Here is a 13,539-nt window from a genome sequence, read left to right on the forward strand (position 1 = left end):
CTGGGATGATGGAAGGACCGGATATTTTATTTGGACTTTTGTTACGAGCAGCCCAAGACCACGGCCATCACACGGGATGCCGGGTGTCTGGGTGGAAGGAAGCATCTCTCAGGGTGCTCGTGTCCGCTCAGGAGCATGGAGGGGCGAGGTCACCTCTGAAGACTACTGACCTCAGTCCCATCTAGGATGATATTTAGAACCTCCAGGTCAAAAAGAGGGCTCAGCCTTCTATGGACCTGTCAGCTGCACGAGGTAAATCTCGGAATCCTTCCAAAGCCCAAGCTCCACTCCAGGTCGCAGACAATTAAACCAGCAAATGTGCTGTTTTTGACCCTCCTTGTGGTGCCTCCTTGAGGAGAGAGGGCCCCGCAGCAGAGCCCATGAGACACGGGGAATCAGTGAGTGCACCCAACTCTGAGGGAGATAACTCAGCTCACGCACCAAGCTATTAAAAATCTTTATTAATTTTTTTTCTCCAACAGATATATTTTTAGTCGAAATATGGAGCCACAGCGACACCTTCACCTCTCCCGTTCAGACGACAAGACAGATCGGGGTCATTGCTGTTACAACAGGGACACCTGTGACCTTGACAAGGGCAGGCTGGGGCAGAGAACACACCATTGGCCAGGACATGGACCCTTTGTGGGAGCTACAGGTACAAAGAGAGGGCAAATGGCAACACGGCATTGGCACCTGGTGACAGATGTCATAACCTGGGGGGAGGGGGCTGGGAAAAAGCTCAATTTTCCCCAGGGGCTCAACTGGAGCTGCAGCACTCGGGACTGGGAGCGTGTGTGTGAGTGCACACACGCACCACCTCTCCGGGAAGAAGATGCTCTCAGGCCCCTACTGGAGCCCCACGGTCCTCGTTCCTGGGGGATCAGCAGTCTTTGCAGGGTAACCTAACCAGGTCAGCTAAGCAGGGCCAGGGGCCCGTGTGTGGAGGAGGTCAGGGCCATCTACGCTGTGATACACAAGTCCTTCTGGGGCAAAGGCCCAGACGATGCTCAGAGCACAGCATGAACCGCCCACATGGTCCCAGGGCAGCTCCTGTGATCCATGAAGCCCTAGCCCTGAGAAGGGGGAAATTTGGCTCCGAGAGTCTTCCCCTGGCTCTGGATACCTGGGGCAAAAAGAGGGCCTCAGCCATTTACTATCTCAGGAGGAGCGTGGAGGCTCCCCATCCCTGAGGCCTACATCTTTCTCCACCTCCCCACCCCCCGGGTTCCACTCTGGTGAGAGACACAGGGAGAAGGGCAGGGGGAGGCCAGGTGGGAGAGACCCGGGGTTCTTTCAGCCCTTCACATCCAGCTGCTCGGCAATGTGTTTCCAGGGACCTGAGTTGAGGGCCAGCCTGGTGGGACCTGCTCAGCGAAGGCCCAGCCAGCTGTCTCAGATGGCACTTCATAAATAATGACTCCGTCCATTCCAGGCTGACATGGAGAGAGACCCTTCTGAAGGCGGTGCAGTGAGGGGCGCAGGCCCGGGATCCGAGAACTCCGAGTGCTGGCCAGGGCCTACTGCCCAGCGGCAGGCACCTTGGGAGCCTGGCTGGCGGAGGTCGGGGCTGGGGGTTTAGAGCCAAAGGCCTCCCGGGCCTTGTGAGCCAAGCTTTGTGAGGGTTCCGGGCTCCTAGGCAGGGAGTTCTGCTCCACTGTGGGGTCTCACAGCCAGGAGCAGCTCCTGCCCTTTGCAGGAGGAGCCCCAGATGAGGCCTCAGGAAGTAGATCTGGAGGGAAGAGCTGAAAAGACAGAGCCGCCCAGTGCGGTGCTCCTGTGCTCGGCATGGGCAGGCTGGAGAGGCCCAGCAATTCCATCCTCCACCCCCCCACCCCCCCTCCCCGCCCCCAGGGAGCTGGCTGGTTGCCAACGCATGGAAGTGATGCACATAAATCCTGCCTAATGGTCGCCTCTAAGCTGCGGTCTGCGAGTTCTGGACGGCACAAACCTCTTTGGGGGCTCCGCTTTCCAGCTGTAGACACTGCATGAGGTCTTGGGGGTCCCCCCGCTGGGGAAGCCAGGTGTGGTCATTAAAGCAAATGCACTCTCCAGGTGGGTCCCCGTCTGGAGAGGGACTGCGCGCGGCAGAGTGGGGGGAAAGCCCATGGCAACGGGAGTCCTGGACGAGCCAATGAGAACCCAAACACACGTATCAAAAACCAATCAAATGCAAACACAAACAAAACATGGGAAAGCAGCAGCAAGCTCTTTGTGTAATAAATATTGCAAAGCGCACTTGGTTTCTTTCTTTCTTTTCTTTTTTTCTTTTCAAGTCAAATATAACAACCAATGTCCCGAACCCTGTTTTCAGCATTCAAAAGAGAGAAGCTGTTGCTATCAGCAGAACACCTGCAGCCAATCAAAGAAAAAAACCCGTTTCCCACTAGCCGGCCAATCAAAATCCTCTTCCAGTTTAAGCAGCCAATCGGGCCTCTTCACATTCCTAAAAAGTGACCTAAATAAAGCACCAGATCTCGGAGAGCTTCCTGGGAAGCCATATACCGAGGCGCAAATTAAAAAAAAAAAAAAAGTCAGAAATAAAAATAAAAGGTTTCTGTTGGTCAAGATTTAAAAATAAAAAGGTTTCTTTCTGCAGCCAATCATGAGTCCGTCCCCTTAAGCCAATTGTAACTGCACCACCGGTGGCTCCCTCGAGGCCAGCCCTGCTGAGTGACGGTGGAGTGGGGCGGGGTGGGGGTGTAGGGGCAGGGGAATCGGGAAGGTGATCTGCTGCCACTCAGCTGGCCGAGGTCCTCACAGATCTCTTGGCCCTTGCCAGCTTCCAGGGTGTTCCAAGGGGTTCACCACTACTGCCTCCGGTCCTCCGTCTCCGACCTGGAAAACGCCATCACCACATCCTCGGCACCTGCAGACCAGGGGGAAAGAACCGTTGGACGGGACAACGCAAGGCGGCTGGGGCCCCTTGCAGCGTTGGTCCGCCTAGGGCGCTCCTCCCCAGTACCCAGTGCTTCCAAGGCAGCCCACCTCCTCTCTAGGCCTTCTTGACAGCCTGGCCAGGGGACAGGCCAGCAACCCTGCCGTAGGGTGGCAGGGGGGCCGTAGGGGTGAGGTTCGGAGGCTTGCTTAAGGCTATGGCACTGCAGGCCTGCATGACAAGAACCCAGGGCTGCTGTCCTAGCGCAGGGCTCTGCTCACATCCCTTGCTCCAAGGTCACCAAAGCCAGGGGCGCTGGGAACCTCCGTCTTTCTTCTCAAGGCTCGTGTCTTGATCCCTTTGGAGGTTCTTGCTCATTAGGGCTTTTTTTTTTAAAAGATTTTATTTATTTGACAGAGAGAGACAGTGAGAGAGGGAACACAAGCAGGGGGAGTGGGAGAGGGAGAAGCAGGCTTCCCGCCGAGCGGGGAGCCAATGCGGGGCTTGGATCCCAGGACCCTGAGATCATGACCTGAGCTGAAGGCAGACGCTTAACGACTGAGCCACCCAGGTGCCTCTCATTAGGACTTCTAATAGCCACCCCTCTTTGCCCAAATCCAGCACCTGCTCAAAGGAGCACAGCCGGGCCCATTTCCAGCATGCAGTCGGCCTGCCTCCTACAGAGATAGATAATGGCCAGAATCTTTATTATTGTTATTTTTAATCATGGATTTGAGATTCTGGTCCAGGCGCTCATGAAATCACTTCCTTTGTCTTGTTTTCCATAAGACAGGCTCTGACATGCAGCCAGAAAAGGCAAGAGGGAGGAGGGAAAGAGCTCAAAATACTGACCTGTCGCAGCCACCCAAAGCAGCTCAGCCACCCAAGGCTGCTCGGGCAGGAAGAGGCTGCAGGGCAAGGCAAGCTGACCAGCAGGTCCCGCCCCATCCTGGGCCCTGGCCCTCCCTGGGGCCTACTGTTTTCTCCCCTTTTTCTCTTTCTCTCTTTCCATAGTATTTGTTTTTTTAAGAAATTTTTATTTTCATTTTTAAGTCATCTCTACCCCCAATGTGGGGCTCAAACTCACAACCCTGAGATCAAGAGTCGCACGCTCTACCGACTGAGCCAGCCAGGCGCCCCTCCCCCTTTTCTAACGGATGGTTCTTCACCACGCCCTGACAAAGAATCAGCGGCCAGGGCCTTTGGGACATACTTCTCTTCCAGACCACTGGAGGGATTTTCCCCAGGAGGGGAGGATGGGAAGGGCAGACAGAGGAAAGGCCACAGAAGAGGGGGCCAGTGTGCGTGGTGCATGGCAGAGTTTCAGGCACGGTGTTGGCCGGCATCCTCCACACCACAGAGGAGCTCCCCCTCCTCCTTCCTAACCGTCCCACCACACACCAAGGGCTGGCAGAGGCACCCAGCTGTGGGTGCTGCAGGAGGAGGGCTCACCCACAAGGACGCAACATCACAGATGGGCCTTCACTCTGGCCACCAGCGCACCAAGGTCCTGCCAAGGGAACCAGCCCCCCCACTGGCACCCCAATCTGCCTTGAGGGGGTTCTGCTGTTACCAACACAACTTCCATTCCTGAAAAGGGGAATAAGCATCTAGCAAGAAGCTCCAATTATCTGCTTCTTGGGATGGGGGCTCCTTTGCTTGGGAAGTCCTAGAAATCCTTCCCCTTGTCTTCTTGGGAACATTCTGTTCTCGCCTCGGTCCTAGGACCATGAAATATCACTGCAGGCAGAATTTTCCTAGCAACCACAGAATCCAAGATGACATCATAGCCTGCAGAGCAGCTGAGCTGGTTACCTACCAGACGCTGGCTCTTCCCGGGCGTGCGCCGCCTGCCCAGCTCGCTACTCCAGAGGGGCCGGCGGGGGCTGGGGAAGGGGAGTGGTCAGCCACGAGCGGTGGCAGCCCACCTGCTTCTTTCCTTGCCTGCCTCGTGGGCTCTCTCGCAGGGACCTGAGGCCTCTCTACTGAGCTGCAGGCACAGAAATAGTGTTGGCTACCCTAGGAGGGAATGGTGAGTCTGCAGAGGGAACAGACCAGGGGCTAGGACTGCCGACACCGCGGCCTGCCCGGCATGTGTACCAGGGTGACGTTCTGAGCTGGGGAAGGAAGTGACCTCCTCAAGGTCACACAGGGTAGCAAGACACCTGAAACTGAAGCTTTGCCAGAGTCCCACTGGTGCCACGGTGCCGGCTGGTGTCCCAGCCCCGGCTGGGGTGGGGAAATCGGCAGCTTCCATTTTTAGAGCCTCCCACTCTGCTGCTGGAGCCGGGTGCGGAAAGGGCCCACAGAGCTGCTGCCCATCCTGTGCCCTGTTCCATTCCCAAAGGACTTGCTGTTTTTCCCAGGCCTCACCAAGAGGGGACAGGCCCTGCAAGAGCATTGTCTGACCTGTCCTTATCATCGGCTGGCCTGCACTCGTCATTCCACAAGGGCCTGACCGGGAACGTGCAGGCCTCTAGGCAAGGATGTTGCTTTTCTCTCTCCTCTTCTCCATGAAATTTGGGCCAGCAGCCTAACAGGGAGGGTGCGCTGCTCAGTTAGCTGTTGTAAATTGAGCTCTTAGAGCTTTAGAGCTGGGGGCCTCAGGTTGGTCCCCACGGTCCCTCCTGCTCCCTTAAAGTCCAGTATGTGGCAGATCCCTTGGGTGCTGTCCCTGCTGGCAATCACAAAGCTCAGAACAGGAAGGCCCAGCCCATGCCTCCAGGCTGTCGGCTAGTTTCCTATACCATTTTACACATGAGGCTGTGTCCATCCCATTGTTAGATCTCCTGGCACTTTCTGGACTCGGGCTCAGAGCTTCCGGCCATCCCTCCCCACCTGATGCAGGTGAGCACGGGAGGTGAGAAGCTGAGCAGCCTCTCCTGTTCAACACTCTCTGACATACCGAAAGATAAAGATGGCCAAAACCAGGCAAAGACATCGTGAGAAATAGAACACACACCCATCTCTCTTATGAATACAGATATTCATAATACCTGTGATATGCAAAAATACTCAACAAAGTACTAGCAAACAATACAGCAATATACAAATAGGATTCCATACTCTGAACAAGTGAGATTTATCCCAGAAATGCAAGGGTGTTTTAACACCTGAAAAAAGAGACAAAAACCATACAATTGTCTGAACAGGCACAGAATACACATCTGACAAAATTCAACACCCCTTCACGGAAACACGCTCAACACACTAGTAATGGAAGGGAGCTTCCTCAATCTGATAAAGAGCATTTACTAAAAACCCACAGCTGTTATCATACTTAATGGTGAAAGACTGGAAGCTCTCCCCATTCAAGATTAGGAAGAAGAAAAGGATGTCCACTCCTGCCATTTCTATTCAATGTTGTGTTGAAAGCTCAATTCAGGGCAATTGGGCAAGAAAAAGAAACAAAAGCCATCCAAATTAAAAAGGGGAAGAAGTAAAACTCTATTTGCAGATGACATGGACCTTGTACACAGAAAATCCTAAGGAATCCACTAAAAAACTATTAGAACAAATAAAGTTGCAGGATACCAGATCAATAAACAAACACCATTGGTATTTCTATACATTAGCGATGAATATCGGCAAATGAAGGAAACAATTTCATTTGCAAGAGCATAAAAAATAATAAAACAGGAATAAATTTAACAAACGAAGTATGGAATTTGTACTCGGAAAAGTACAAAACATCACTGTTCAAAAACATCATAGGAAGAAATTCGACACAACTCCTATCAAAATCCCTGCTGCCTTTTTCGCAGAAATTGACAAGCTGCTCCCAAAATTCGTAGGGAAATGCAAAGGATCCAGAACAGCCAAAATCATCTTGAGAAAGAAGAACAAAGTTGGACCCACACTTTGGGGATTTTACATCTACTACAAAGCTACAGCAAACAAGATGTGTTGGGACTGGCATAAGGAGAGACATGTAGGATGATGGAACAGAACAAAGAGTTCAGAAATAAACCCTCCCACTTAGGGTCAGTGAAGTTTTGAGAAGGGTATCAAGACAACTGGGTGGGAAAGAACTGAACAGATGGTTCTGGGACAACTGGATATTCACATGTCAAGGACGAAGTTGGACCCTTACCTTGCACCGTATACAGAAATTAACTCAAAATGCACCAACGACCTACATATAAGTGCTAAGATTATAAAACTCTTACAAGAAAACACAGGAGTAAATCTTCATGACCTTGGGTTAGGAAATGATTTCTCAGATATGACACCCTAAGCATAAGTGATAAAGGGAAAAATCAATAAACTGGGCTTTCTCGAACCTAAAAACATTTATGCTTCAAAGGATACTACCAAAAAAGTGAAAAGGTGGGGGGCACCTGGCTGGCTCAGTCGGAAGAGCATGTGACCCTTGATCTCAGGGTGGTGAGTTCGAACCCCACGTTGGGTTTAGAGATTACTTAAATAAACTTAAAAAAAAAAAGAAAAAAGAAAAGCTTTAAAAAAACAAAATTAAAATAAATTACAATATATCTGTATATAAGATATATAAGTCATATATCTGGTAAGGGACCAGTACCTAGAATATATAAACAACACAACTCGATAATAATAAAAAGTCAACTCAATTTTTAAAATGGGCAAAGAACTTAGAGATTTCTCCAAAGATATAAGAATGGTCAACAAACACACGAAAAGATGCTCAACATCATTAGTCACTATGGAAATGCAAATCAAAGCTACAATGAGACACCACTTCACACCCACTAGGATGGCTGGAATCAGAAAGTGACAATGACAGGAGCTGGGGAGGAGGTGGAGAAGTTGGAACCCTCATATGGTGCTGGTGGAATGCCAAATGGTGCGGCTCCCAAACCCACTCCACCCTCAGCCATCCTCTAGTTGCTCAAAACCCCTGCGTGGGGGGTACTTCCTGATTCCCCACCCCCACCCCCGTCCTGTGTGCGCACGCGTGCGTCAGAGCGCACGCGCACACACTCTGCATATAGCACAGCAGCAGATCTTATTGGCTCTACTTTTACTGTTATTTTTTATTGTTATTTTTTTTAAAGATTTTATTTATTTGACAGAGAGAGACATAGCGAGAGCAGGAACACAAGCAGGGGGAGTGGGAGAGGGAGAAGCAGGCTTCCCGCGGAGCAGGGAGCCCGATGCGGGACTCGATCCCAGAACCCCGGGATCATGACCTGAGCCGAAGGCAGACGCTTAACGACTGAGCCACCCAGGCGCCCCTATTGTTATTTTTTGAAGATTTCATTTTGAGAGAGAGAGACAGAGAGAGAGAGAGAGAGCGGGGAGGGGGAGAGGGAGAGAGAGAATCTCAAGCAGGCTCCACACCTAGTGCGCAGCCTAGGCAGGGCTCGATCTCACAACCCCCAGACCACAGCTCCAGCCAAAATCAAGAGTCAGACGCCCAATCAACTGAGCCACCCGGGTGCCCCTCTTATTTTTTAAAGTGTTTTTGTTTTTATTTTATTATTATTATTTTTAATTTTATTTATTTATTTGAGAGAGAGAATGAGATAGACAGCATGAGAGGGGGGAGGGTCAGAGAGAGAAGCAGACTCCCTGCTGAGCAGGGAGCCGGAGGTGGGACTCGATCCCGGGACTCCAGGATCATGACCTGAGCGGAAGGCAGTCGCTTAACCAACTGAGCCACCCAGGCGCCCCAGTTTCTGTTTTTATTTTGTTTTAGTAATCTCTACACCCAACGTGGGGCTCATACTCACAACCCTGAGATTAAGAGTTGCATGCTCTTCCAACTGAGCCAGCCAGGTGCCTCATGTTGGTTCTACTTTGTATGTATGTATGTATGAGAAAGAGAGAGCACGAATGAGAGCACAAGCAGGGGGTGGGGGAGGCGGGAGGGGCAAAGGGAGAGAGAGAATCTTAAGCAGACTCTGTGCTCAGCAGAGCCCAACACGGAGCTCAATCCCACAACCCCAAGATCACGACTTGAGCCGAAATCAAGAGTCAGATGCTCAACTACCGGTGACTGAGCCACCTAGGGGCCCCGGGCTCTACTTTTAAACTATATCCTGAATACATCACTATTTCCCCTATCACCACCCAGTCCAGGCTACCACTGTCCCTCGCTAGCTTCCTGTACCCCATTTCCTGGATCTCTCCACTCTGGTTCCGATTGTCCATTCTCCACACAGGAGTCAGAAAGTTCTTAAAAACATAAGTCAGACCCTGCCACTGCTTTGCTCAAAACTCTCCAAAGGCTTCTTCTTTTTTTTTTTTTTTTTAAGATTTTATTTATTTATTTGACAGAGAGAGACACAGCGAGAGAGGGAACACAAACAGGGGGAGTGGGAGAGGGAGAAGCAGGCTTCCCAAGGAGCAGGGAGCCCGATACGGGGCTCGATCACAGGACCCTGGGATCATGACCCAAGCCGAAGGCAGACGTTTAATGACTGAGCCACCCAGGTGCCCCTCCAAAGGCTTCTTAATGCAAGATTTCTCACTGCACTCAAAGCAAACTCCGAACTCCATACCTGGCCTGTAAGACCCAACATGTTCTGGTCTCTGGCGGCCTCTTCACCTTTTATACACACCGCTCTCCTCACTCCACTCCAGCCCCATGGGTCTCCTGAGCTCTCTGTCCTTTAGGCACAAGTAACTTGTACCTCAGGACCTTTGCACTTGCTGTTTCCTTTGTCTCAGTGCTCTTCCCCAAGTTCATGTCATAGCTCTTGCTCTTCACGCCAGAGTCTGGGCAAAATGAGCCCCTCAGGCCCTCCCTGAACACAGCTTCTAAAACAGTGCCCTGCATCAGTCCCTTCGGGGGCTGTAGCCTGCTTCAGCATGACCTACAGAGTTATATATTGATGTGATCTGATTCCCCATTGGAAAGCACATTCCATGGAATCAGGGACTTTATCTTGTTCACTCACACGTTCGAAGCACCTAGAGAGTTCCTGGGACACAGGATGAATCCTCATTTTATAGATGAGGAGCCTGAAGCTCAGAGACTCGGAGCAACTCGGTGAATCAGAGGCACAGGTAGGACCCTGACCCAGACCCTGAAGTCCGCGCCTTCACCACTACCACACACCGTCATTTCTCCTCAGGAGAAGGCAATAGCTGACCTGCTGCAGTCACCCAGGGCACTGTGGCGTCTCAGGCTTCCCGGCAGAGACTGGACCCATCCCTCGGCCCCCAACAGAATGGAACCAAGACCCAGGATTTAAAGACCACCACCAAAACAGCTCTGGGATAGTTGGAGAGAATTCAACATGGAGCCCAAAGCACCATCCCGGGAGGACCCCCGAGCCTAGACCCCTGCCCCCAGCCCCCAACTCCCCGCCCTGGCCTAGGGCTCTGCCAGATGTCTCCCTAGTCCCATGGTTCACCTGCCATGGAAACGGCCAAGGCGCTGGTGAGAACACAGCTCTCTGAACCAGGGCACGGCACCCGTCCCACGCCCGATGCCAGCTTTGCCCCTTTAACAGAGTCCAGTCAAGTGACTGGGCAGAGAAAAATGACAACTATGCAGGAGCTTAGAAAAGAGAAGCTGACCCCCCGCCGGGGGTGGGAGACAGACAATGGGCTCACTGGTCTGTTTGCAAGCTCAGGATGAATTCACAGCAGCAGAATCCAAAGCCCAGAACAGGCTCCTCACACCAGCACCAGCACCACCCTCAGCCATGTCCCCGGCTCAGGGAGGCACTTGCACCTGGCCCTCAAGGAGCGTGGCTCCCTACAGGGTGCAGGGGGCAGCATGGAATGGGGAACGCCCCAGGGGCACACACACAACCCCCAGCATCTGGAGAATCCCTCTTGCTCTTTGAGGCTCTAACATAAAGTCTCTCAAAGGTCTTTTCATTAATACACAAGCACCTCAATATGTTTCCTGAATGGCCAGAACACTCTCCTATCAGCTGTCTGTTTCTAGCCAGCTCGGTGATCATGGATGACAAAGAACAGGAAAGAGGAGCAAGGAGATAGCTGCAGCCCCGAGGCCGATGTGCACACGGTGCACATGGCCTGTAGCACAAACCCGTCTGGAGAAATCCTAGTGGAGCCCCTCACGATTTTCATTTTCCAGGAAAGGCAGAGCTTGGTCTCAGAAATGCACAGACCCTGGAGCGCAAGCCTCGGGGCAGATGAGGTCGGCTCCGGATCCCACCCTCCCTCTCCAGGAGGGACCCTGCCCAGCGAGAGGCAGGCATGGGAGGATGGGGGGGGAAGGCCTCCTAGGCAGCTTTGAGGAGCCGACCACACAGTTCCTGCCTGCATTCCACCAAAGCGCCTGGCTGCAGGGGGACAAACAGACCCTGAGAGCTCTTCCAGCTCTGGATGCTGCAAAGGCCACCTTAGAACCAGCACTCAAAGGTGGATGGGGAGGGAAGACAGCTCTTAGGGCAGACCCTGCCTAGAAATCTGTCCCATGGTATGGAAAGCCTGGTCCAGCTCCCACAGGCAGCTGGCCCCTGGGCCCCACGGTCCAGGATACAGCCTTGCATAGATGTCACTGAAATAAAGGGGGACTCCCAGGAATATCAGTCACTGGTGGGGGTGTCCCCATCACCCAACTTGGAGCCATGAGTGCAGACGAGGAGGCGTGCAGACCCCGCCTCCCACAACCGCCGGGAGGGCTCTGAAACCCCTGCACCCCTCGCTGGCCAGAGCTTCCTAGGACTGCTCCAGAGTCCCATGTTCTAGGGCCAGGGAGCTCCTGACCTCTGAAGGGGCCTCACACCTTCCTCGTGAGAGTGAACAACTAGGGCCTGGAAAACTCAGAAATGGAACCCCGAAACCTCAGAGGTTTCAAATTCCCATGGCTGCTGGAAGCTGGAGATGACCAAGGAAGCTCGCTTTGGCTAAGGGCTTCCAAACAGTCCCGGGCATCTGGCCTGCCAAGCCCCGGCCATCCTCCACACACATGGCTGACGGGCTAGAGAGGAAACATGGCCACATGCTCCAAAGTGTCCAGGGCAACTACCACCTCCCAGGTCTGCCCCTTCTCTGACCGAGGACTGTTGGTTGCGGTCCTTCCTCCTGAGCCCCAGGAGCTTGCTGTCGATATGAGCTAGGGTCTGCTACCTAGCTACCCAAGACTGCGGTGGCTCAGCTACCAGCTCCAGGGAGATGAGCCAGGCAGCAAGGCTTCTGGAAGAACAGGTCCCAGGCCCTCCTCCAAGGGGGAAAGTTTCCATGGGGATGAGGTTCCAGTACCACCCTGGGCTAGGCCTCCTTCCAGACAAACCCGCTGGGTGGCATGCGCTGTTTTTAGCAGCCACGGCCTAGGAGCCCCGGGGGTTCTATACATCTCAACGCTGATGCCTCAAGTTCCCAGGGGATGGCTTTTACCTAGAGACAGCGATGCTGGTTGCCATGGGGACAGCGGCCACAGATCCACCAAGGTCTCAGCAGCCAAACCAGGCTCCAGGCTCTGTGGCGCCTACTGGGCTCCAGACTGACAACCACATCACCAGGCACTCAGGCTGCCCGAAGGTGAGCACACAGCACCAGACGTGGGATGGGCTCCTAGCAGAGGCGCTGGGCCTCCTGACCAGCCACCGAGGGCCTCCCTGGGCTTAGGCTCCCTCAGTGGACCCTGGCACCCCAGCACCTGGGCCTGGGTCTGACCCTGCCCACCTGGGCAACGTGCCCGCACACCTACCTCCATTTTCTCATCTGTGAAATATGACGGATCCCACCTAGCCCACCCATCTGACCAGCCAGGATGACATCTGCAGCAGAAAGCATCATAAACAGCTTCTGGGGTGCAATGGGGGTGCGTCACAACTTGGGAGTTCTAATACACCTGCTCTGCTCTAATCCCAGGCAAGCTCCCTCAAACCCACCTCACGCCTGCCCACCCTCACACCCTCCCACACCCCCGCTGAGCCCAGCACATACACACACCCTCTACCTCTGGGCTTGTTTTCCCAGGTGAGGTACTTGTTTTCCTCAAATTCTTCGGTCCCCCCAAAAATGTAAGCTCTCCTAAACCAGAGGGCTTGGCTGTACGCGGAAGGGACAGGACCTAGGAGGAGTGGGTGGGAGGGGTCAGGAATGACCAGGTCTTCATCTAAAGCCCTGGTATATTCTCAAATTCTAGTGGGCATCAGAATCACCCTGGGGGCGCTTATTTCAAATGCAGATTCCCAGGCTCACCTGGCAGGCACTCTGCTTCAGCAGAGCTGGGGTGGGGCCCAGGAGTCTGCATTTTTAACAAATACCCTCAGTGATTCAGGGGTGGTGGTCTGTGGCCCGTACGCCGAGAACTCAATGCCGCAGACTGTCCCTTGGCCCCCACCCCCACCCCTGAGCTGATGTCCCTTGTCCACCAGCATTCTGAAAGAGACTTCTGTCCTCCCACTTCCATTTCCTCACTGATCCCAGGCCCACGGCAATCTGGCTCCCAGCCCGGGCTCCGCAGAAACTGTTTTAGGAAAGTCGCCACTGACCCTTTCGTGACAAGCCTGGGGGACCCTGACAATGACCCTGCTGCCCCTCCCCTCCTTCCAGATCTGCACTGTGTCCCCTGCTGCCCTCAGTGCTGTGCTCACCAGGCTCCGTCCTTCTCTCACTCTGCCTACTCTCCCTGTACGACCTCCCTTGATTCCCCGCCTCCCCCTGGCCCACACTTCTGTACCCGCTCCCACCTTGCACCTGAGTTCTGACCTGGCTCCCGCCCCTACCAGACAGCCCCAGGCACCTCCCAC

The 13,539-nt window shown here is 53.5% G+C and overlaps 1 protein-coding gene across 3 annotated transcripts in view; it reads right to left on the reverse strand.

The window, feature by feature from the left end:
* Nucleotides 1-1,421: 1,421 nt before the first annotated feature.
* CTNNBIP1 (catenin beta interacting protein 1) overlaps nucleotides 1,422-13,539 on the reverse strand; it is a 49,460-nt gene continuing 37,342 nt past the window's right edge. For all 3 annotated transcript variants that reach the window (XM_021683421.2, XM_021683420.2, XM_021683422.2), the window contains one exon: nucleotides 1,422-2,869. In XM_021683421.2, the coding sequence (XP_021539096.1) occupies nucleotides 2,811-2,869 (59 nt within the window). In that variant the 3' untranslated portion in view covers nucleotides 1,422-2,810. The remainder of the gene's footprint in view (nucleotides 2,870-13,539) is intronic.

Source organism: Neomonachus schauinslandi, chromosome 4, assembly GCF_002201575.2.
Source record: "Neomonachus schauinslandi chromosome 4, ASM220157v2, whole genome shotgun sequence".
Taxonomy (NCBI): domain Eukaryota; kingdom Metazoa; phylum Chordata; class Mammalia; order Carnivora; family Phocidae; genus Neomonachus; species Neomonachus schauinslandi.